The sequence below is a fragment of the Cetorhinus maximus genome, chromosome 9 (genome assembly GCF_964194155.1).
Source record: "Cetorhinus maximus chromosome 9, sCetMax3.hap1.1, whole genome shotgun sequence".
NCBI lineage: Eukaryota > Metazoa > Chordata > Chondrichthyes > Lamniformes > Cetorhinidae > Cetorhinus > Cetorhinus maximus.
The window spans coordinates 38,083,880-38,108,548 of NC_135887.1; the positions used below are offsets into that span (position 1 = coordinate 38,083,880).

Here is a 24,669-nt window from a genome sequence, read left to right on the forward strand (position 1 = left end):
GCTATTCAAATAAGTTATTGAAAGGGATGAAATCCAATTGTAAAAGGCTGCACTTCCCTGATTGATATTGAATGTATAGCCAATCACGAACAATAGCAAGGAATGCTTGCCAGTAACCTGAAATCTCCCGCAGCCACTTAATGTAATTAGCACATTAGACTCCCTACTGCATTTTTCTTAACACTTCACAGATATGGGAATTACTACACTCTGAGCCCATGGCCTCTCCTTTGAGAAATATCCCGTATCACTGTCGTTCATTACCCTTCCCATGTATTTTTTTTTCTGGAAACAGCAAGTTAAAAATTCAGCACAAACAAAAAACATTTTTGGCACGTAAAAAATATTTCTGGCTTTCTGCAAAAGGAGATGTGCGCTCCTACCAACCTGGATTGTTGGGGATTGCCTGGCAGTAGAAGGGCTCGTCTTGTACTGGGTCTTCATCACAGTATCCTTCAGTACAGCTATCTTGAAATGGGTGGCCTGGGTCCATGTTGTTTATGTGCTGCTCTCCAGCCAACTGTGGCTCAGAACCAACTCGATACAGTTGTTGCTGACAGAAGGAGCTAGGACACTCACAGAATGGGAAACTCCAATCATTAGAGGCTCCATTGTTGAGGATTAAAGGGATTGGCACTGATGGCTGAATATCTGGGAGGTGACACTGCCTCCCACTGTTCCCATAGTGAATATGCACTCTACAGTCCTCCAGGGTGTCACAGTCCTGATGGAAGTAAACCACTGGCTGATCCATCTGAAAATTTCTTTTCCTTCTCCTCCTCCTCCTCCTGTTGCTGGTCCGATTGGGTTTATTTTCTGAAGGCACTTGATCTGGTTTGGCACAGACTTCCCTCCTCTCACCCCTTTCAACATCCATATTTTGCAGTGAGGTTTCAGGAAGGCAGAGTCCAGGGGGAAGCAACAGGTGCCGCTCCAAGCAGTGACATTGGACAGGGTGAGGGGTGTACTGGGATTGACAGCTGAACTCTGCCTGCTGCTGATGGTGTTGAATATTGCTCATGAACTCCTCTAACTGCTCATTTTCCTGCTTCTGTGATGGGCTTCTGCCAGGGCTCATACAGTGTTCTCCTTCAGGACTCCGGTGAGCATCACCATTGTGATGGTGCCGATGATGGTGGTAGTGAGTGTGGCTAAGCACGTGGTCTTCCTGGGGACCACTAACTGAGTCCAGTGACTTGGGTCTCTGTTCTTCAAAGGACGAACCCTTCATACTCTCTCCACCTGTCCCACAGTATACAAGGGGATCGTATTCACTGCTCAGAGAGCTCCGGAAGGTTGACTGGCTCCCATAAGTACAATGATTACTGATGTCCGTACAATCCAGTGTTGAATCGCTGGAAGAGCAGTGGCAAGGACCTGAGCTGGAGTCACTACCTGGGCTATCTGCCAGGTAACCACTGCGCACTGAACAATTGATACCAAAACTGTCCCCTGAGCAGCTGTGGTTGTCATGGTTGCTGGTGATCTGTGAATGCGCAGGAGCACAGTTAGGCTTTAAATTATGTGAAGATAGTGGTATACTGCATGCAGAAAGTTGCTGCGGCCTGCAGGGAGGTTTATGCAGACATGGTCGATGAAGAGATTGGTCTGGCCAGGGTGGACCTTTTCGAACAGTAAAGGGTCTATGGTGCCTGTAGAAAACTCCTTGGCCATCAGCACGGCGATAGTTGCACCTATGCAAGTTTGAAGGCTGTTGCGGCCTCGTGGCCACATATCTCATTGTATTAAACCCTACGCGGTAGACCTCTGGAGTAACAAAGTAATGGCCAGGAGGCGCAATTTGCATTCCTGGAGTTCTGGGATTGTTCAAATGGGGAGCCCTGGAAGGAATGGCAGTGTTCGACCTGTGGAGGTGCGCGTGGCCAGGGTATCGTCGGAGCAAATGGACACGCTGGTTTAGCTGAGCAGCTGAATTGGCTTGGTCATGGACTTCATGTTGTGCAACTGATGAACTACCTTCTGAAAATAAGATGGAACAATGAACCATTAGTGACTACGGAGGTCAAACATTTCCTATGATTTTTAATTACATTCCCAAGGTTCATGGGCCATCACAGCTTTACAGAAACCAGCACACAGAATATGACCAGGCTTCAAAACAACGTGCAGAATGTAGGTCTTTGAATCAAACTCTAATTGACACTCATTTTTCATCACAACTGGACATGGTACACATTCTAGCCCTGTATGTGCTCACAGTTAACTTAGCTTGGCTCCTCAGAGATAGGATTGTGCAGTTTGCAACCAACCAGAGCTGTAAACTTGGACTTGTTTAGCATTTATTCATTTGTATTTTAAATCACAATCCCCCAGCAGGAACAACAGGGTTTTGAATGTTGCTGCTCTTGTTCTGAATTCACTTCAGTTATTTGAATGGGAGGAATTTGAATATCGATCTCAGCATTAGAGTGTGCTGTTAAAGACGAGGAGAATGGTAAATTTTACTCAACTCGTTTGTTTGAAAATCGGCTTCATGATTTCAGATCTGTTCTGGTGTCATGGAAAGGTCCTGCTAACCAACAAGGTGAGAATCACACTCACTATCTGAGTGCAGCCAGAATGAAACAACATCCTTGGTGGCAACAGATATTTTATATTTACTGGCACTAAGTGTTTTTCCCTCTAGAGACAATGAAATGAATTACTCTGCAGTTGGTAGGCCTGTCTACCAGAAGTCACTGCCTTTAGGGGTATGCATGCCCTTTACGTATACTACAATATAAATCAGATTGTTTTACCCCAGCCATTCCTGCCCTCGCCAGTTAACAAACCACAGCATTAAACCCAAATCAGGATTCACTTCCCTCAAAAACATCTCCATGTGAACTCTGATCTTCACCTACCGATGATGTTGTACATGCAGAGGGGGCAGGTGCGATGCTGGAGAAGCCAGGGATCCACACACTCCTTGTGGAATTCATGGAAACAAGAAATTATCCGAAGATCCTACAAAGACAAATCAGCCATAGGATAAGCAATACATTCTAGTGAGCACACAGCACTAAACACAGGAGTCAGCCACTTAATAGAACAGCACAAACACATTTAATAACGAGTGGGAATCTTTTACCAAACTACCAGGATCAGTTTCAGGATGACTGGGACATCAAGCAACAGGTGAAGCCAGAATCAGGGAAATGGAATGACCAAGAGATTACTGAGGCTTTAACCTAAACCCAGGCAGATGAGATCAAGATCTCCTTGCTCTCTGATGGACAAACTAGGTAGCAAAGCTAGGAAACCGTCCTTTCACCTGCGTTCAATCCAGCATTCTGTCCCTTTCTAAATGATGGATGTTTGTCCAGTCTCAATCCAGAACTCAGTATGTTTGAGCATATTGTAAATAAACAGACAAGATAAATAAGAGCCAAAAACCAACTGGGGAAAAACTATTTATTGAAGGGCGTCAGGATGAGAAATCAAACCCATTTATTCTTTGGCAATGATGATTTCTGTGTCATCCGCCCTATCTGTTAAAGGGAGAACAAGGAAATTCACTAGCGTTCAGCTCCTCTCACCTGCCCTTCAGCAAACTCCTCCAGACAGATGGCGCACACCGGCTCCGACATGCTGCTACTCTGAGAATCTAGGCTGCTCTGACGCTCATGACCCTGAGACCTGCACCGTGATTGGTAACGTCGTGTAGCTAGCCGGCTGATTGCATTGATAGTCTGCTGCTGCAAGGAATTCTGCAGGAAAAAAGGACATTAAGAGTCAGTGTGCAAAGTTTTAGGTGGTTATTAAGAATTTAATTGATTCTATCAGGGCTGGAAGAACCAGCTACATCAAATTGCATTTAACATAGAAAATGAGTCATTGATCCAGGGAGTAGTGAGTAGTTTTTGGTGTAGGAGAGAAAACTCAGTGGCACTTACTGCGGTCTAACTAGATCCAGTGAGGGATAGCTAAGCTAATGATACACTAGGTATGCTCAAGTCTGCACCCTTTGGATATATGGGGATAAAAATGGGTGTCATTTCCAGATAGATTTGGTGGCAGGATCATGTTGAAGTTGGTGGAAGATGACCTGTTGATTATGGAGGCTGCTAAGATGGAAAAAGAGAACAAGGAACACCTTATCACAGTTTTTGTGGGGAGGAGAGGAAGAGGTGAATGGGAAATGGGGCAAGCTCGTTCAGGCACCCATCTACCATGGTGGAAAAGAATCCTTGACAGGCCTCATCTTTCTCCTAGACATAATGCAGTCCTTTGGTATTAACATTGACTTCAGTAATTTCACATCTTCACGACAGCTCATATTTCCATTCTGTCAGTATAGGGAGGGAGTGCCGACATCTCTGGGGAAGAGGAAAATGAATAGGTTGTACTTCGGGAGGGGATCCTTCCCAGTTACAACACAGCTATATCCTTTATGCCAACTGCTTTTTTCTTCCACTTCTGAGTCGCTGGAGTCTATCCTCTTTGCCAGTTTTCATGCTTCCCTTTCTACCTCCGGATCCCCTACTCAGCTATTCACACACACTGTCTCATACATGTCTTTTATTGTTCCATACTTATTGTCTACTGCAAACATCACTTTGGCCATCTCCTATTCTCCACCTGAGTACATTACAAATCATTCCATTTCCTTTTTTTCTATTGTGTGAGATTGTTCTGTTGTTTCAAACCCTTCCCCTTGTTCTGTTCCTTTCTAAATATTGTTCATCTGCAATATCTTCCAGTTCTGAGGGATTCTCCAAGTATTAGCTTTCATGTTCTTCACAGATGCTGTCCATCTCCTGCGTGTTTCTAGTTTTTAAATTAAAAAGATACAATAAAGCACCTTCATGCTCCAAAGGTGTGCTTTAACCTCAAGCCTCAGGAAAGCATCTCTTTCTTTTGTCAGTATAATATTGACAACTTGGTTTACAAGTACGGGCAGTTTAATGTGTGTATTTTAGGAACAATACATGTTTTTTTTAGAACTGTGGAAATCTGATGGCACTAGTCTTGGGTCAAATTTGAAGCTAGATCCTAGGACTGGAATACAGTGAGCACCACTGATACCCCCGAGCTTTGATGCTTGCAATCACGCTGTGTCTCCATGGTAAGCCTCAGTCCCAAATACAAGCAGATTTTAAATTCTGAGTACCAACCAGTAATCAAGTCCAAAGCCTTTGTAGCCATGACGCAGATAGTTAATATCAGATTTAGAATACACTGGTGTTATTAGGACATAATTCACAACCAAGCTGACATTGCCACTGCAATAGTAGCAACATAGAACTCTGAGTAGTTATGGGTGCAGGAACACAAGCACTCATTGATGTAAATCACAGTAAAGTTACACTACTGAGCTAAAGTTCAACAGAAAGCCAATAGCCAGGGCAGGTACAAATTGGAGGGAGCACTGCTCTCACCCGAGTCCGATTCTGCTTGCACTTGATTCTCACCGCCAGGATCATGCCAACAACTGAGAAGGCAACAATCAGAGTCATTAGGATCCCCACATCGTAGGCTGGCTGGAGAGAGACAGAAAAAAAGATTATTACCAACTGAATGTGGTTGATTCGCAACTGCCCTCTGAAATGGCCTAGCAAGCTACTTTGTCGAGGGCAATTCGGGATGGGCAACAAATGCTAGCCTTGCCAGCGATGCCCATATCCCATGAAAGGAGGCATACAGATGTTATTCCATCACACAGCATAACACTGGCTCAGCAACAATATTAATGACGCACACGAGACAGCTACCAGCTTTACTAGAAATCATCTCTGAACCTCACTCTCAGAACATTGTCAAATCAGCTCTTGCAGAAATCACACCTACTACGTCCAATTAAGTGAACAAAATATTAAGAGTGCCATCAAACTTCTCAGTTTTTTTTGAAGAGTAAAGCCTTTTGACGAAAGTAAAGCAATTGGGGGTGGCAGTTTAGTGGAAGTCGGGTGGAGCTTAGTATTAAACACCACAGAAATGCAAATAATACCTGGTCTGTAAGGCTAGTGCTGAGGAAACTTTTATAGGAACCACAACCCTTGTAACTTTCCCTCACTAGACAAGTGGCCCACCTCTTTTGGTAGGTAGATGGATGACAAATATTGGGAGGAAAAATTCAAAAAGCTGATAGAAAATTACTCTTACATTACTGGAAAAGGCACCCACACAATCAGAGCTCTATTTTCAGGAACACGGTGTACACTGGACATACCACATAAATATCAAAGATAATTCCCAGTAGTTACTAGCTGTCTGTGACTCATCCCCTCACCTGTACATCTGCATTTTGTTGAAGGATTTTCTCTGTAAGAGAAATGAAACAAAGGAATAGTTGTGTCTGAAGCCCTGTTGGGACTTGCAGGGCCCAAATTGTATAATGGGAGGTCGTGCGCAGCAACCAATCATACATTGAACTGCCTGAAGGCTGATCATGCAGAAGAGGAAGGGAATACCTGTTCAAGTTTTAGCAGTTAAAGCCTACCATCTATACATATTTATTGCAATGTGACCCTCAACTCAATTATCCACATTAAATTCTTATCTGTGCTCCAGCCTTCAATTCCCCACCAGAACCCCATCTGGCATATGTACTCAATAACAAGAAGGATATGCTCTGAACAGGAGTCATTTGGACTCAAAACATTAACTCGCTCTCTCTCCACAGATGCTGTCAGGCCTGCTGAGTTTTTCCAGCATTTTCTGTTTTTGTTTCAGATTTCCAGCATCCACAGTATTTTGCCTTAAACAAGAAGGATATTGTTGCCTTTGAGAGGGGACAGAGGGTCAACAGATATAATTCTGGACGTCAGGAATTTAAGTTAGAAGGAAGGGTTATAGAAGTTGGGTTGGTTTTCTTTGGGGAAAGGAACTTTCCAGATGACCTAACTGAAGTTTCTGAGATCATGAAGAGAATTTACAAAATTGCTCCACTATGATGAATGGATAACATAACAGGAGGCCCATGTTAAAAATAATGTGCGTTTATACAGTGCTTCACAAAAGGCAGAGGAAGGGAGCAATCGTGAAGCAGGATTTAGAAGAACTGATTGAAGACAATCTTTTTGAATTTATAGAGAAAGATGGTCAAAGGGGAAGGGTTTTAGGGAGGGAACATCAAAATGCAGGCCCAAGGATGCTAAAGGAGGAACTTAATGACCCAAAGAATAATTGGGGAATAAATTGCCAGGGAAAGATCATTAAGGCTGGTGGTGTAAAATGGTTAGACAGACAATTAGGTTCATTGCTGGAGAGAGAAGAAACCGAGGAAAATGGAGAGAAGATGAGATTGATCTTTGAAAAAGTTACAGGCTTTGTTTCTGAAAATCTCTACAGACTATCAGTCAGTACAGGATTAATCTTTACAGAGACTGGCTGGAGAACCATGGGGAGTTTTTTTTAGATGTCTCACACAGGTTTCAGATTCCTTGTAAGGATGTATGGTGTGTTGATTCACAGCTCTGGCTTTTAGTGACTGATCATGGAGGCTTCAGATGTGATCCATGATGCAATACTGCTTCCACCTTCCCCAAAACCAGGCTATATGCTTAAAAATTGCAAATTTTGACATAAGGTGGGTGGATTAATGGAATATGTTATCAAATCACACCATCACAGTTCTGTCAGCTCTTTCCCCACCTACTTAACATGTTACCTGGGAATCTGTACAACCCAATGGGGATAGTTGGGATATGAATTTGCTTGAGTAATCCTAAATTTGGAATATTTTAACTTGACGAAGCTCTGACAGGGTGAGAGTGGAATTGTAGGCTCCACTGGGTCAGTATCATTCTCCTCAAATGGATAAGGCTTCAGGAAATGCTCTCAGCTGAATGAATAGAGAAGGCTTTTTGTTTACCTTAAAGTGCTTTCAGCTAGTGGTCTCATTTCCTACCTCAGACTCATTTCCAGATTTATTTAGAAGGTTTTAAACTTTCTATTGAAAAATGTTAATTAACGTGGAATTATTTTGAAGTTGTGCATACAGACCGACTCCAGGAAGTGTCCATCCACAAGTCAGCTGCTCTATAATTAGCTGCAGGAGGCCACAGCTCTCTCACACTCTCCCAGAACCGAGGCTTTCAATAAAGGTTAATAAACAACTTATGCAGCCTCACTCCCATCCACTCACTTTGTCAGCCCATTTTTAGAATTTCTATGAAAATAACTGTAAATTAATTCTGAGTAAGTTATCTAAAACATGCAGCTTTGAAACAACTAAGATGTTACTCAATTGCTGAAGAGGTAAGTGTAGACAGCTAGGCCATTTGAATATTAGGAACCTAATCTCAGTTGGACAGTGCACCAAAAAGGGCTAAATTGCAAGAGGCTGAGCGGGGCCCCGATTTGTAGGCAGTTCTGTGCTGGTTTAAGGTTGCATGTGCATGACTTGGGACCTTGCACAAATCCATAGTTCATCAGAATCCCTCCCCTCACCCTGCTAAACACGTCCTTCAAGTGTTTAGCTGAGATTTAGGTTCTGATATAAGACTTACCCGACCCAGTGTGTCGCTCTTGACATGAATCCTGACTACTGCTTCACCATTAGTGTTGATGACTTTCATCAGCTGGGTAGCATCCTGGCCTTGGATCAGGATAACTGGACGAGGCAAAAGATCCTCTTGATTCTGTTTTAGCTACAGGCAGGAGAAGAAGCCACGTAAAGGAGTGCCTTGTTGTAAGGGTGTTTAATGCTCTTATGCCCAACAACAATAAGTGTGTAACTTATCATTTAAAAACCTTTTCAAACAAGAATTACAAATTAAGAATCTACAAATTAAGGCTTTGCATTTCTTGACATGTTCACGACACAAGAAGAGGACACAAAACAAAAAAAAAACAGTTTACAAATTGCAAAGGGTTTCAACACTCGGGGCTAAATGATATAAAAACAGAGATGGATTACAAATTGGTATAGGCTCACTTTCTCTGTAATGGAGGCAGAATTTATCTGCATACCTTACTGGAAATACAAGACAATAGAGGTTACAAGGATTCCACTCACAGTGAACATTCTGGGAAAACTCTGCCTCTGTCCACATGAACCTGACACATACAACCTGTGGAGGCAGCAAGGGGAAAACTGGGTACCATAGCCCATATGTAACATCGATTACAGCTCATCAGGTGCTATACACTCAACTACACCACACACTAAAGGGCTAATTATTTCCTTCATTACCAGTGCTACACTATAGTCCTCCATTCATCTCACATTTCCTTTTGAATAATAGGATTAGATGAGAAGCCTTCCTCTCAATTAGCTCTTGTATTTATGAAACTCTCATCAGCATTGCCCAAAGCCTGGCCATTCTCTCCCTTGTTTCACTGAAGATTCCATGGTGCTCTTTAGCTGCTCAAGTGTCCTGAGGAGTCTTGATTCTTCAAGGGGCTGGTTTCCCTGTACTGGGTGATTAACTTCGATGCCAGTCTGACTAGATTTGAAAGTTGCCTAATGAAGGAAGAACAGTCAGAATTTCCTGATCTATAAATTTCAACCAATTTATTCACCAGAAAGATTCATTGGGGCTTGAATGTCCCATCTGCTACTTACAAACTCCCGTTTCTCTCTTACTATCAATTTCCTTGTTTCCCTCTTACATTCTCACTCAGGGTTTAAATATTTGCAACCAATTTACATAGGGTTCTCAGCCCTGTTTTGCGATCTTTATGATCTCTTTATTCAGCCACTGTGGTCTGACTCTTCACATTTTTCTGTTTCCTTTCCCATCACAAAGATTTGGCATTTTTCCATTATTTTCCACAGTTGATATTCACTTCATCCTCCATAGTATACTCCCGCCCTTTGCTTCAACATTCACTCCGCTAAACCCAGTATATCACTGGTGACCCACTCCAGTCCCATTGGTATCCCTAGTTTCTTTGTGGTGTCTTTACAACCCTCAACAATAATTGGGTTCCAGTTGATTGTTCAGTTCAATTGCTGTTGCTCACGCATCGCCAAATTTTAAACGACATTGATCCAAGCAACTTGTTGACTTTGGTGAAGGGCCCAGTTCCCGAGAGGTGGGGGGTGGGGAGGAGACACAGTTAAACATTAATTTAAGAGAAAAAAAGGAAATCAGAGCCTACCTCTCAATAATTACAGAAAGAGTAACCAAATTGTTACATAAAATTTATAGAACGTCTGCCAGTCTCGCGCTAATTACCTAAGTTACCAGGGAAGGACACTGAAGCATACAAGTAAATAGAGTTGAGGCAATTAGATGAGTTTCTTTAGAAAGACAAAAATTCTGATGTTCTTTTGTGTTGCCTTTCCATGTATAATATTAGATTGCTGGGTGCTGCACAAAGTCTTGAAGTAAGATTAATTTTAGTTTCTCATCTGAAAAGCGCATGTCTGAGTCAAGCTTAGAATTGTTTGCACCAAATTTACCAACTAACTGAACTGCAGTATCTTGCACATGGGCTAGGTGGATAAACTAGTTCTTCCATAGTAGAAAAATTATCTGACCAAAGTTTTTTTGTTAAATTTAAATTATGTATGAAGTATGTCTCTCTGCTTTAAATTCTTGGCACAACACAGGCTGATAATTAGTACCAACATTTAATATAAAATTCTAATCCTGTTCATCTCTGGTTATAGAATGTGTCCTTCTTTGAACGAGTCACGTTTCCCTGTTCACTCAAACCAACCCTAATGATTTTAAAGCCACAGGTTGGAGAAAGCTCCACTCTGCTCACACATGTTGAGATATCATTGTTCATATGACTGATCCTCACCATTATTCCCTGAATGCCATCCCATAATCTGGCACTTTTCCCAGAATTACCTTCTTCAGAATAGAATTCATCATTGAGCATTAAGATGTACTGTTTTGTATCCCAGTTGTGAACAGGTGTACAGTCATTTAAACTAAAAGTCCAAAAAAATGCAACACTTGGTGTTTCCAGATTCTTTGTTGAGTGGTAGATGGGCTCAGTTGCAGCCCTCTTGCTTCTTTAGAGGTTCAGAATTTGAACCCCCATCTTGACTGAGGCCATAACTTTCAGTGCAGTTTGGAGGAAGTTGTCGGCTGTCCCTTGATTCAAGGACGACGTTTACTCAGGGTCACAAGTTTCTTCTATGAGTCTTCATGTGACTGAACAGGCCGATTCTTGACACACAGATCTTTGGACATGCTGGACAGGATGTCCCACAAGGTAGTGGGGTCCAGGGTGCAGGGTTCAATTTCTTTCCTTTCCTTCTCTGCCCCCACTCTCCCTCATCATTAATGCTTTTGACTCAAAGAGTGATGCAGCTTACATATAAAAATACAAATTAGGAGCCCCTTGAGGCCCCTTGAGTCTGCGCTGCCATTTGATAAGATCATGGCTGATTTGATTGTAGCCTCTACTTTTCTGTCTACCCCGATACCTTTTGACTTCCTAGTTAGCCAAGAGTCTATCAAACTCAGCCTTAAAAATGTTCAATGACCCTGCGTCTGCTGCTCTAGCAGATGTATCAAGTGGGAAGCCACAGGAATCAGCATGATCTCTCTGTATAGTAGAGCTCTGCAATTTCTCTCCATTTAAATAATATGCTGGTTTTCTATCCTTCCTGCCAAAGTGGACAAGTTCACATTTTCCCACATTATACTCCATCATCCCAATTTTTGCCCACTCACTTTAACCTACCTAATATCCCTTTGCAGACTCCTTATCTCCTCTTCACAACTTATTTTCCTGCCTATCCTTCTGTCATCAGCAAATTTAACAACTATACATTTGGCCACTTCATCCAAATCATTAATATAAAATGGTAAATAGTTGAGGCCCCAGCACTGATCTCTGTGGCTTGCCACTTGATACATCTTGCCAACCTGAAAATTACCCATTTATCCCTACTCTCTGCTTCCTGTTAGTTAACCAATCCTCTATCCATGCTAATATGTTATCCTTACACCGTAAGCTCTTATTTTGTATAGTAACCTTTGATATGGCAATTTGTCGAATGCCTTCTGGAAATCCACAGGTTCCCCTTGATCCATGTTGCTTCTTACTTCCTCAAAGAACTCTAATAAATTAGTCAAACTTTATTTCACTTTCCCAAAACCATGTTGACTTTGCTTGATTGCATTAAGATTTTCTGAGTGCCCTGGTATCTTCTAACCAGCCACTAATCTTTTCAGAATTGTACACTTTCTTTCAAGTTGATACCATCTTTAACTTCCTTAGTTAGCCATGGATATGTGCGTCCTTTCCATAGAGTCTTTCTTTATAACTAGAATGTGTCTTTGCTAAGTGTTATGAAAAATCTCCTCAAATGTCTGCAAATGCATCTCTACTGACCTATCCCTTAACCTAATTTCCCAGGTCACTTTAGCCAGCTCTTTCTTCATGCCCATATAATTGCCTTTAATTTTAATACGCTAGTCTTAGACGCACTCTTCTCTCCCTCAAACTGAATGCAAAATTCAACCATGTTATGATCACTGCTACCTAAGAGCGCCTTTACTGTGAGGTTATTAATTAATCCTCTCTCATTGCACCTTACCAGATCTAGAATAGTCTGCTCTCTGGTTGGCGCTAGAATGTGCTACTCTATGAAATTATCCCAAAACATTATGAACTCATCTTCCAGGCTATCTTTGCCAATCTGATTCGCCCAATTTATATGTAGATTAAAATCACCCATGATTATTGCTGTACCTTTCTCTCAAACCCCCATTATTTCTTCCTGTGTACCCTGCCCTAATAGTGTAGTTACTATTACGGGACATAAAAACTACTCCCACAAGGAACTTCTTACCTTTGTTATTTCTTATCTTTACTTGAGATTTGTGGACAAGTTTTTGACATTTTGAATGACTGGTAGCAAACTCCTCCCAGTCATTAACGTCAATACTGTTGTGCTTCAAGGAGAGCTTCAGAGTGTCTCAGAGCTTGGGGGAGTGCTGTGCTGTGTCAGGAGTGTCGTCGTTTGGATGAGATATTTTTAATTTATTCATTCATAGGATGTGGACGGTACGGGTTAGGTCAGCATTTATTTCCCATTCCTAATTGCCCTTGAGAAGGTGGTGAGTCACTTTATGAACCCCTGTAGCCATACAGTGAAGGTATTCTCACAGTGCTGTTAGATAGAACTTTCCAGGATTTTGACCCAACTATGATGAAGGAACAGCAAAATATTTCCAAGTCAGGATGGTGTATGTAGGACTTGGATTGGAACTTGCAAGTGGTGAAGTTCTCATGTGTCCATTTCCCCTGTCCTAATACTTGGTAGAGGTTGTGGATTTGGTGAGTTTTGCAGTGCATCTTGTAGACGTACACACTGCAGCCAAGGTGCCCTGGTGGTGGAGGAAGCGAGCATTCAAGGTGGTGGGTGGGTTGCAGATCAAGCATGTAAGCTTTGTCCTGGATGGTGTCAAGCTTTTTGAGTATTGTTAGAGCTGCATTTAGCTACGTAAGTGGAGAGTATTCCATCATACTCCTGACTTGTGGTGGACAGGCTTTGGGGAGTCAAAAGATGTCGTGGAATACACAGCTTCTGACTAGAGTGGATGTTCCTCCCACTGCTGTTGATGGCATTTTTACAGTCTGAAAAATGACTATTGTGCTTGCTTACTTAACAACAGTCATTGCATTCCGAAGTAATTAATTGTCCTCAGCAATGTGATAAGGTGCCAATGTAAATAGAAGCCTTTATTTTTGACACGTGATAAATTCCCACCAAAAGCAGTTGATGTGGGATTTAATTCCTTTAAAAATAAGTGGGATAAATATTTGGTTAAGAACATGACTAAAGACTGTAAAAGTAAATATATTTGAAGAAATGATGAAATCATTCATGAAGAATGATGGTTCCATGCTATGGCACCATGAAGACTCATTCATGTAAATATATTTGGGCAGGGTAATTGATGACTGATAACCAGCAGTTTGGATGGTTTGCTTTGGGGTGTTAGTGGATTTTTTTTTTTGCCTTGGATTGCTATGATTATTCACATTCCTCAGTAGACTCTGTAGGATCCACGATAGGCTGAAGTCCAATCTTCCTTGTTCTGGTGATTCGGAGGGACGTTCTAGGACCTGTGACAACATCTGTTAGAACAGCAGGGAGTTTTTCTCCTGGATCAGTCAACGTTCTTTCCCCAGTCAATACAACAGATTAACTGGTCATTTATTTCATCCACGGCTGGTTTTGAGGTCTTGATGCGCATCTCCATCTCCACTGAAGGCATTAAACACTCTCCAAGGGGATGAATGGGGTTTTAATAAAATTTCCTACAGAACCTCATTACAAGAATGGGAACTTCCCACGGTGACAATTTGGATTAACTAGGAATTAGGTCTGGTATGGTGTGCATTTACAGCACAGTGCTGGTAGGTGGTGACAACGTGCTGCTTTTGGTAAATACAGGGAAATGGGCTTTAATAAAAGATTATCTTTGTCCTGAACTGCTCCTGAGTTGTGCAGCCTGGTTGGTTACTGTTGATGACAGAGACATTGAATGTTCCTCTTACCTGACCCACAGCACTTGCATCATCTGTTACATCGAAGATCACTGCTGTGGCACCTCTCTGAATGGCAAACTTGGCCTGTAAGGGAGAAAAGGCAAAAGTTGGGGTGCGCCACATATACTTTCAAAAGTATTCCTACTCCACAAAGTTCCCAAATCAGAAGCTTCCTTATTTTTGATTGTGGTATGGTTAGAAGGCTCCAGATTGCTATCTGGATAAAGATGGGAATGTGGACAGAGATATATCTGAGCTTCTCCGCTGTGCACTCTTCAGAAGTGAAAAAGTGCAGAGCAAAATGTCACCTGTATTAGAGAGTAGGGCTCCTACAATGGAGGTACAAACATTCGATCAGATAGTGCAAAAACAGAGGCACAGCAGAATGTGGGGGAAATGGTAGTTGGGTGTTGTGGTGGGTCTATGGCAAATTAGGGCACTAATGGGATCCAAACATCACAGTGTTAACAGTCAGGAGCTTGTGTCACAGAAGTTTTTTTAAAAATCACCTCTTGCAAATTCCCACTTAATTATCTTTTACCTGAGTTTTGAATTTTGGAAGGCTCAAGTGTTTTTGAGCATAATTTTCTCCCAGCTTCCACTCGCCAACTCTTTAATTGGTAATGTTTAAAGCACCCAATAGCATCTTGAATGGACAGCTGCTCTCTATTGTATTTTTAATTAAGATCCTTCTGACCAAATGTTTCTTAAGTTCACACGTGACGTGCCATTGCTGAAGTCCAAACTGTACCAAGACATGCAGATAACGAAGGACCTACCATACTGCAGAGGGCGCTGATTACCCACCCAAATCTTTTTCAGTACCATGACTGAGACTCTGCAATCCAGTCGTGTCTAGTTTCACACAGCACTCCACAATCCGACATTGAGAGACACGGTTAGACACAACATTCTACAATCCAACATTGAGACACACAGTTACATACAGCACTCTACAATCCAACATTGAGAGAGACGGTTACATACAGCACTCTACAATCCAACATTGAGAGACATGGTTACACACAACACTTCGCAGTTCAACATTGCCGAGATACATAACTACATAAATACATCCTTATGCAGTTACCTAGGAATGATCTTTGTAGACATTTTAGTTGTACCTTTTTATTTGTTTATAGCTTTTTCTTACCAAATGCAACCTTTTCATTGCTGAGGCACAACATATTTAGGGCAGAATTTCAGAAGATTTCCAATTCTCCTGGCGTAATATTATCTGCTCTCATCTTCACAGAACAGCTGGATAACAAGCTAATAAGCCAACTCTTTCTGCAGCAAAATAATTCCTCTTAAGTGTGATGGTTTTGAACTCTCATATGGGTTAGAGGCTGATCCTTATGGCTAGTCAGTTGAGAAATGTAAAGAAGTGACTGATAATTATTTTTCAGCCATTATTATAATAGATCCAGTAAAGTCTGAAGTCTTATGCTGGGTCCTTTCAGTTTTTCGAATTCTTATGGGGGGTAGTTGATTTAGAAAGCTTTTAGTTAGCTGTACCCGCACCCCCCTGCCTACAAGGGGAATTCCTGGGATAGCTTCCATGTCTTGCTACTATTTTAAGGAACATTCCACAGCCTTTCTTCAACGTCCTAAGTTTTCCTGAGGAAGATCTCTAATGTACATCTTAAGGAACGGGATACTCTAAACAGCAGAACTCAATCTCACTCCAATGGTGCATAAAGGTTTCACAGGCTACACACTACATGCCCAGCAGGATGCTGCTTTAACAGGGGCTGAAATGGCACCAGCAACAGCCATTTTCAATAGCTGAATTTTACCTAGCATACTCAAGACATCACATCCTTATCTGTGACGTAGCCTGCAAGTGTATTCTCCTGCTTCAAGTGCCTGACTTGTTGGATTCCTTCCCATGGATATACAAGACTCTTCATCTTATGAATATCATTTAGGAATCTCCAAGTAAAGTTGCCCTATGTGGTAATCAGGTCATTGAATGCTCAGACCAACAAAAACAGTTCAAGGCTTTTTAAACAGAATCTGACAGACAGCAGAGACAGTGAATGGAGAAAGACAGGAACCAGTAGTGTACATGTGATAACTACCAACAGGCTCAGTATTTCATCAGCCAAGAGTACACGCCAATGGCTGTTGGCTGTCATTCATCAAGTGTGCTCTGTCCAGGAGGTACTGAGGTCAAAATTCCATGGCAGCTTTTCTATCAGAAGGCCCAAAAGGGTTATCTGAGTTATTGACGTTTCCACATCATAGGTGACCAGTGCCATTCACATGTACCATCAGAGCACCAGCCAAAGCTGAAAGCAATGATCCAACCAATGATCAAACAGCAATATAGGATATAGAATTCAATAGTTGCCAACTTTGAGATGAATCCTTCCATGATGGAGGACTTCATTTCAGGGGCAGAGGGAGAGGTATTCTCACTGAAGGATTTCCTTAAGTTAATTTTAGCTTTTTGTGACCTGGGGACTTCAGCTGAGACCAATGCTTAGGGACCACAGTGACCTCCATTAGTACTTCCGGCTCATGCATGTCAGAAGAGGTATTGAAAAAAAGCTGCAAGGAGGACTTGCTTGGAACCATGAATATTAGCAAGGGCAATTGAAGTCTCAAGGTCAGGGGCACAGGACACAGTTCTCAATAAAGAGTTTTTGTGGGCTCACCACCATCTTCTCAAGGGCAATTAGGGGAAGGGCAATAAATGCTGGCCTAGCCAGCGTCGCCCACATGCCACGAACGAAAAAAAAATCTAATTTGCCAGAGGAGTTTGAGTGATAACACTGGTTGAGATCCGGATTAAATTCAGCTCTCCTTTGTGGGACATCCAAGAAGCCTTTTAGAATTTTTATTCTACTAGTAATTCTGCCCCCCACGTCACTTCTGCCCCATTCCCCACCCCAACCCTCAAAAGAGGGTGGGGATGCACACAGTTGATGCCATTGAACTTGGGAACGTGTAAATTGAGCAGTAATGGCAAATGACTCAACACCTGTCAAATAAATACTGATCAGTTTGGCCGGTTTGTGAGAGAGTGTCATTTGGCCTCGGAGGATAAAAACAGTGTTAACTGGAGCCACCCCACCCAGCCAAGTGCTCATGTACAGGGAGTAAAATGAGTTGTGGCTGGCTTGCTCCAGGCACAAACCAGGAAGGAGAAGGTAAACAATGATAGTTGGAAAGGTAATAGTAAAACAAATAGCACTGCAAGGCATTAATCATCTGAAAGAAAAAAAATAGGGTTAATGTTTCAGGTAGTGACTGGACACTTCAGGTGAATTTTGACAAAGGGCTTCCCTGAAATTGTATCATGCCTTTTCTCTTTCAGATGTTGATGATCTGCTGTGTTATATCCAGCATTTTCTATTTTTAAACGCATGTCTTGTGCTGTAGCTTCGTGCCTTTTGTTGCTGAGGCAGTCACACGCTTATTGCTTATAGGTCATGATCTTTCCAGTAGTTGAAAGCTATGCATCTCATGGGGGTGATCACCTGAAGCACTGCTCCTCTGCTAACACGCCATAGTGCAACTCATCCTTTCATCCCAAGCTTAAGCTTCTCCTTTCACATTAAACATTTATTTACTCTGAACACCTGACCCTCAGGGCCTTTCTCAAATTATTGTCTTTGCTGGCTTGCTTCAGAAAGCAGTTGGGCTAGAAATCAGTGCAAATACTTCACAGAAATCAATCTGCCGAAACGAGGAACAGCCCACAAGCAGAGATATCAGAAATGGACAAAAACCCACTTCAAATCGATACAGATGTTGATCACTGGGCCCCAGTGTACACCGCCGAATGAGAATTACCAACGTAATGTAAATCATTGAGGCTTTTTAAAAATTACTTATTGCGTGTGAATTTGTGTTCAAGATGAGGGCTGACTGTGCCAGAGATCAGGACACTTTACATTTCAGGCATCCAGTGTCATCCTCAAACACTCCACCTCAGTTACAACTATGTTTCAGGTCTAAACTCGAGTGCAGGAATGTACAACCTGATGTTCTAGTGCTCGAGTCCCCTGGGAATTTGTCCTATTTGCTCTTTTACTTCTATTTCATCCTGCTGTTTTTTGTGGATCTTGACATTTGGAAAAATTGATTTTGGCTGTTACCTTTTTCACCAATAAATTTCAAATCAGAACACCAAGTGTTATAATCAGCAGCAAGATGTAGTTACAAATTCATAGAAATATGGATTTAAATGCTATATGTGACCCTCATGACTCCATGTAATGCACTTGAAAATATCGTCTTGAACAGCCTGCTCTATTCTATCAATGTGACTTCCCAGTTTCCCATGCTGGCCATCCTGTAGCCTCAGTGAGATTTTCAGTTTGTACCAAATTAGATCCAGTTTTGTGCTTTGGACCCATCCCATTACGTATCGAGTTAGACTGCCCAAAGTCATCACTACTTCTCTCATGACTAAGTAGTCTAGGTCCAACTCAACAGCTGAAGGTGTGTGGGCTGATGGACAAAAATTAATTTCCTTTTTCCTTCAGCTGGTGACTAGGTGCTAACAGGGTATGGAAGCAAAAATATCACAGAGAAAAGCCTAAGTTAAGGAAGGTTGGGTACCAGTTGGTGAGGAGCCTCTGACTAGCTGAGCAACTGAAGCAGTGGTGAAGTGCTTATGTAACTGGAAGCCAGTCGATAACATATCTAAAGATAAGGAATTCCATTCGGATGGAGCTGTATGGTGGCAAGACTGATAAGATGGATAAAGCAAGCAGCTGAAATGAATTTTATTATAACTGACACCCCCAACCCTCCCCCAAAAATATTTAACTTTTGCCCTTTGCTTGTGATGATCTAGCTTAGATTGCTTTGGTTTATGTTTAACTCGCGATGACAAGAAAGGATCATAGTCTCTGTTGACCTCGCGTTATTGCTCATTACGGGTTACTCGTGACTGCAGACTGTAATTAACATTTACATGACTTAGGCCACAGACAACCCCAGCTAACTAGCAACAAAGGTGCATGTTGTGGGGACCCCCAACAGCAAGAAAAGGCTACCACCATTATTAAAACTTCATTTTTCTTTAAAAAGTGGGAAAGAGACATGGAGTGGAACATGCTTTGAGGGTAGCATGGATGCTTGGCTTTAAAATAGGGACGGGGCCCATCTACAGTATTTAAAGTAGTTGGAATGTAGCCAGTGCTGATTCTCTTGGCTTCTCATCAAAGGCTTGTTACAGCTTTGCTACAAGTTGAACTATGTTTGCTCAGCGCGGCCTACTCTCAGTACCTTGCAGTGAATCATAGGGATCAGTAGGGATTGAGGTGCAGTCAGTGAGTGGCAGAGGGTCAGCAGCAGGCTGTGGTGTAGAGAATTTTGGGGAGCAGTGGGCAGCCAGTGACTGGTACAGCATGCAGTAAGTAACTTGCAGGGCATGCAGTAGAGGATGACGGAGAGCTAACCAAAGGAACAAGAGGAAACCATTCAGCCCCTCGTGCCTATTCAGCCAGTCAATTAAATCAACTACCCACCTTCATTCTATAACTCTTAACACCCTTGCTAACAGAAACCTAACAACCCAGTTTTGAAATTTTTAATTGACTTATCCTCACCAGCTATGGGGAGGTTATCCAGATTCCCACTGCCTTGTGTATGAAGAAATGCTTCCTGAAATCACCCCTGAACAGTCTAACTCTGATTAAGGTTATACTCCCATTATAACATAAAAACATTAAGAAATAGGAGCAGGCGTATAGCTTGAACTTGCTCCGCCATTTAATATGATCATGGCTGATCTTCTGCCTCAACTCCACTTTCCCATCCACTCCCCATATCCCTTGATTCCTCGAGAGATCAAAGACCTATCTACCTCAGCTGCAAATTTGCGCAACGATGAAGCAACAGTAGAGAAGTCTAAAAATTTACAACCTTCATCTTAGTCCTAAATGATCTGCCACTTTCCTGGAACTGTGCAACCACCAACCCATGTTCTAGGTTTCTCAGCCAGTGGAAACAGCCTCTCATTGCCAACCCTGTGAAATCCCTTTAGAAACTTGGAACTTAATGGAATCACCTATGCTTCTTCTAAACTTAAGAGAAAAGAAGCCCAATTTACTCAGCCTCTCATCATACAACAACCCTCATCCCAGGAATCAATCTAGTGATCGCCTCCAAGGCATGTATATCCTTCCTTGGATATGGAGACCAAAACTGCGCACAGTACTCCAAGAGTAGTCTCAACAAAACCCTGTACAATTGCAGCAAGACTTCCTTATTCTTGTACTTGTGTCCCTGGATGCAATGTTTCTGGACGTAGGGGTAGCCCCACGTCTCTCTGGATATCAACATTTAAAAGTTTCACGCCTTTGGAAAAAATATTGCGTTGCTATTCTTACTAGCAAAATGAATAATCTCACACTTTCTCAAATTATATTCCATCTGCCACATTTCTGTTCACTCACTTGGCCTGCCTGCATCTCTTTGCAGCCTCCTCACAGCTTACATTCCACCTAGGTTTGTACTGTCAGGAAACTGCATACGTTACTTTTTTAAAAAAAAATCATTTATGGGATGTGGGCATCGCTGGCTAGGCCAGCATTTATTGCCTATCCCTAATGGCCCTTGAAAAGGTCTCCCGGTCTCTCTAAGTCATTAATATAGATTGCAAATAGTGATGCCCCAGCACTGATCCTTGTAGCACTCCAAACTTGAGAATGGTCCATTTATTCCTATTCTTTTTCCTTCCAGACTACCAAAACCTTCATCCATGCAAACATATTACCTCCCACCTCCAGGAGCCTTTATCTTGTGTGGCACCTTATTGAATGTCTGTTCGAAATCCAAGCATACATCTTCCCTTTAACAACCGTACTAGTTACATCCTCAAAAAAGACTCTAATAAATTTGTCAAACACAATTTCCCTTCCATAAAACCAAGTTGACTTTGTCTCATCATACTATGGCCGGGACTTTCCACCCCCGTTCGCAGTGGGCATGTTGGGTGGCAGGATCAGAGAGTCTCACAAGAAGGCCCAGATAGCATTTCCCGACAACATAAATCCAGGGCACGATTGTCCCCTCTCCCAGTCAATGGCGGGCCGCGTTTCCCGCCGTCAAACTTAGAGAACTTAATTGTAATAAATTAGTATCTAATTATCATAAGAGGAGATCTACACAGAGGAGATTTACAAGAATGTTGCCAGGGCTTGAAAATTGCAGCTATGAGGAAAGATTAGATAGGCTGGCTTTGTTTTCCTTGGAACTGAGGAGGCTGAGGGGTGACCCTATTGAGGCGTACAAGATTATGAGGGGCCTAGATGTAGAAGACAGGAATGCCCTAGCAGAGAGGCCAATTACCAGGGGGCACAGATTTAAGGTGATTGGTAGAAGGATTAGAGGGGTTTTGAGGAAAAACTTCTTCACCCAGAGTGTGGTGGGTGTTTGGAATTCACTGCCTGGTTTGGTGGTGGAGACAGAAACTCTCAACTCATTTAAAAGGCACCTGGATCTGCACCTAAAGTGCTGTAACCTGCAAGGCTACGGGCCAGGTGCTGGAAGGCGGAATTAAAATGAGCAGTAAGTTTTTTTATTTTGTTCTTTGCCGGCTGGTGCAGACATGATGGGTGGAATGGCCTCATTCTATGCTATAACTTTTCTATGGTTCTACTGTAGCCACATGCCGGAACCAAACACCCCCCCCGGCAAATTTAAATCTCACGTTGGCATGATTTTGCAATGGCTTGATAAACAATTGCCTTTAAAAGCACCTACTTGGCAACCTCAACTTCGAGGGAAACTGGGAGGTAAATGCACACAACTTTGTGCAGTGCTCACAATGTGAGAAGGGAGCCTCAGGGCAAGGGCAACAGTCCAAAGTTGGGGGGCGGGGGTCATTGCAGAGCCGACTGAAGTTTGAGTACAAACACATGCAGTGAGGGGAGAAGAAAATGGCTGGGCTAATAGCAAAACATGTCAAAGATGAGCACTCCACCACAGCTGAGAGCGTTTAGATTGAGCTCAAGTGACATGCTTGGGGTCAGCCTAGTGAAGCAATGGTGCCCACTCAAGCAGCAGTAATTCCTCACAGTGCCAATGATTGCTCCTCTACTGTTAACCCTTTGCGCACACACTTCAAACTCGAATGAGTGCTATAGTGCTGCAGAATCATTGCGTGACTGGGCAAGCCTGAGGATCCTGTTGGGAAAGGTGGTCATTGAACATGACGGAGAGGTCCGCTCCTAGTCCCTTGCATTATCTTTCAGTTGATATTGAAAAATGACCCTTTTGGTACAAGCAAACCACAAAGCCTTGGGGTCCAGGTTAGGAACATGCCTGCACTGGAGATGAGAGTTCAGGATGCAGTCAAGTGGCCGAAGCTGCCACCACCCAGTCATGTGTTTGTGAGGCGATGCTGGATGTGGGCATGGTGAACCATCATACACACTAAACACTGGGCATCCATATGGTGGCCGGAGCTCTCTGGCATGCATTAAGGAGCCATGAGAAGCAGCCACAGGCGATGACTTGACCAAAAGTAGCCCTTAGGAGACAATTGCTGATGCTGCCATCTCTTTCTTTGATGAGGAGACCATCAGGAACATGGAGTCTGGTGATCTCGCTGCCTGCCGAGATTGCTTATAGGCAGGGGAGGAGGAGGAGGAGGAGGAGAATGTGATGGAGGCACTGGGGCTCACCAAACGTAGCAGCAAAACCCTGAAGACCAAGGTGTGGCAAGGCCTCCTCCACACGCAGAGGGTGAACCCCACAGAGCCATCATTCATATGCGCATCACTAGACCCAGGGTCTATAGACGGCGCATGTGCTACCTGCAGATGAGGGAGAACCAGTGTTGCTGACGCCTGTGCAAGTCAAGGGATTTGGTCACGCACATATGCCACCTTCTGCAGGATTTGGCACCATGGGGATTTGGAAGGCATCAACTGCCAGTGGCAGTTAACGTAAGCGTCACGCTCAATTTCTACGGCAGTGGCTCCTTCCAGGGCTCTACTGGGGGACCTTTGTGGGATCTTGCAAGCCTTCACTCACACATGTATCCAGGAGGTCCCTTTTGCCAAGGCACACACCTTTGTCAATTTCGACAGGGATCAAGCAAGCGTGCCGGGATTTGCCAAGATTTCCGGATTCCCACAGGTGCCACGTGGCTCTTAAACCTCCCTGGCAACAAGCAGCCCAGTATGTGAACCACAAAGGCTTCCACTCTCTCAATGTTCAGCTGCTCTGCAACCATAACAAATGGATTATGCAGATGTGTGCAAGATACCCCGGAAACGTCCACGGCTCATACTTCTTCAGCAGGTCTCGTATCCCGGACATTTTGCAGGGACCACACAGGATGCAGGGTTGGCTCCTCGGGGACAAGGGCTACCTATAAAGGACATGGCTGATGACGCCCACGCGGTGGCTTCAGACTCCTGGTGAGAGAAGGTACAACGAGGCTCATGACCCCAGAGTTTGGTTGAGAACACCACTGGCATCCTGAAAATGAGGTTCTGATGCCTGTACAGATCTGGTGGGGTACTGCAGTACCCTCCCCAGGGGGTGTTGCGCATCAGTGGTTTGCTGCGTGCTGCACAACCTGGCGATGCAAAAGGGGAGAACCTGGGTGATGAGGAGATGCGAGAGTTGAAGGGGGTGAAAGTGATGAGGTCCTGGAAGGCGAGGATGCAGGCAATGAGGCCATTGCACTGGCCAGACGAGACAGGTGCAGCTATGAGGCCCTCACTGCCGCAAGATTCCAGGAGGATGATGACGAGAGGCAGTGACAGCGCTCCTGAGATCTTCACATTATATCTGGGAACGTCTGACATCTGTCTGGCTCTGTGAAGAAGCTCATATCATCAAGATGCTGCTGAGAAACAGTGGCCACATGGGCTTTAAGACAACCTGATCCTTTGGCAGGCTTCATCACCTGTTCCCTTCAGCACCACACCTTCACCTGTCAGGAATGGTGACGAGATGGGGATCAGCTCTGCCTAAAAGGTGCTGAGAGCACACAGAGAATATCACGGAACCCGGTGATACTTGGGTACGAGATTCTTGCAGCAAATATAAGCCACATGGAGGTGCATGCATCACTAATCTGGACAGTGGCTTTGAAGCAGGACAATCACTGTGCTCAAAAGGTTACATTCTATACAGGGGAGAGGTCCTGGACTGTGACAGAGCCTTTGTTTTGTGCAGGAAACAAGGTTTCACATCTGACTGACACGAACATTGCTCAACACATCAAGGAGCCATAGACAAGGAGACATTCTTGGGAGTTCATTTACAATGGTC

General features: G+C 43.3%; 1 protein-coding gene across 1 annotated transcript in view; it reads right to left on the reverse strand.

The window, feature by feature from the left end:
• The window catches only part of rnf43 (ring finger protein 43), a 197,179-nt gene that overhangs the window by 5,827 nt on the left and 166,683 nt on the right, over positions 1 to 24,669 (reverse strand). The window contains exons 3-8 of the mRNA XM_078548552.1: positions 14,425 to 14,499; positions 8,454 to 8,594; positions 5,382 to 5,483; positions 3,540 to 3,710; positions 2,865 to 2,967; positions 388 to 1,980 (exon numbers count right to left, since the gene is read on the reverse strand). Coding sequence (XP_078404678.1) covers positions 388 to 1,980; positions 2,865 to 2,967; positions 3,540 to 3,710; positions 5,382 to 5,483; positions 8,454 to 8,594; positions 14,425 to 14,499 — 2,185 coding nt within the window. The remainder of the gene's footprint in view (positions 1 to 387; positions 1,981 to 2,864; positions 2,968 to 3,539; positions 3,711 to 5,381; positions 5,484 to 8,453; positions 8,595 to 14,424; positions 14,500 to 24,669) is intronic.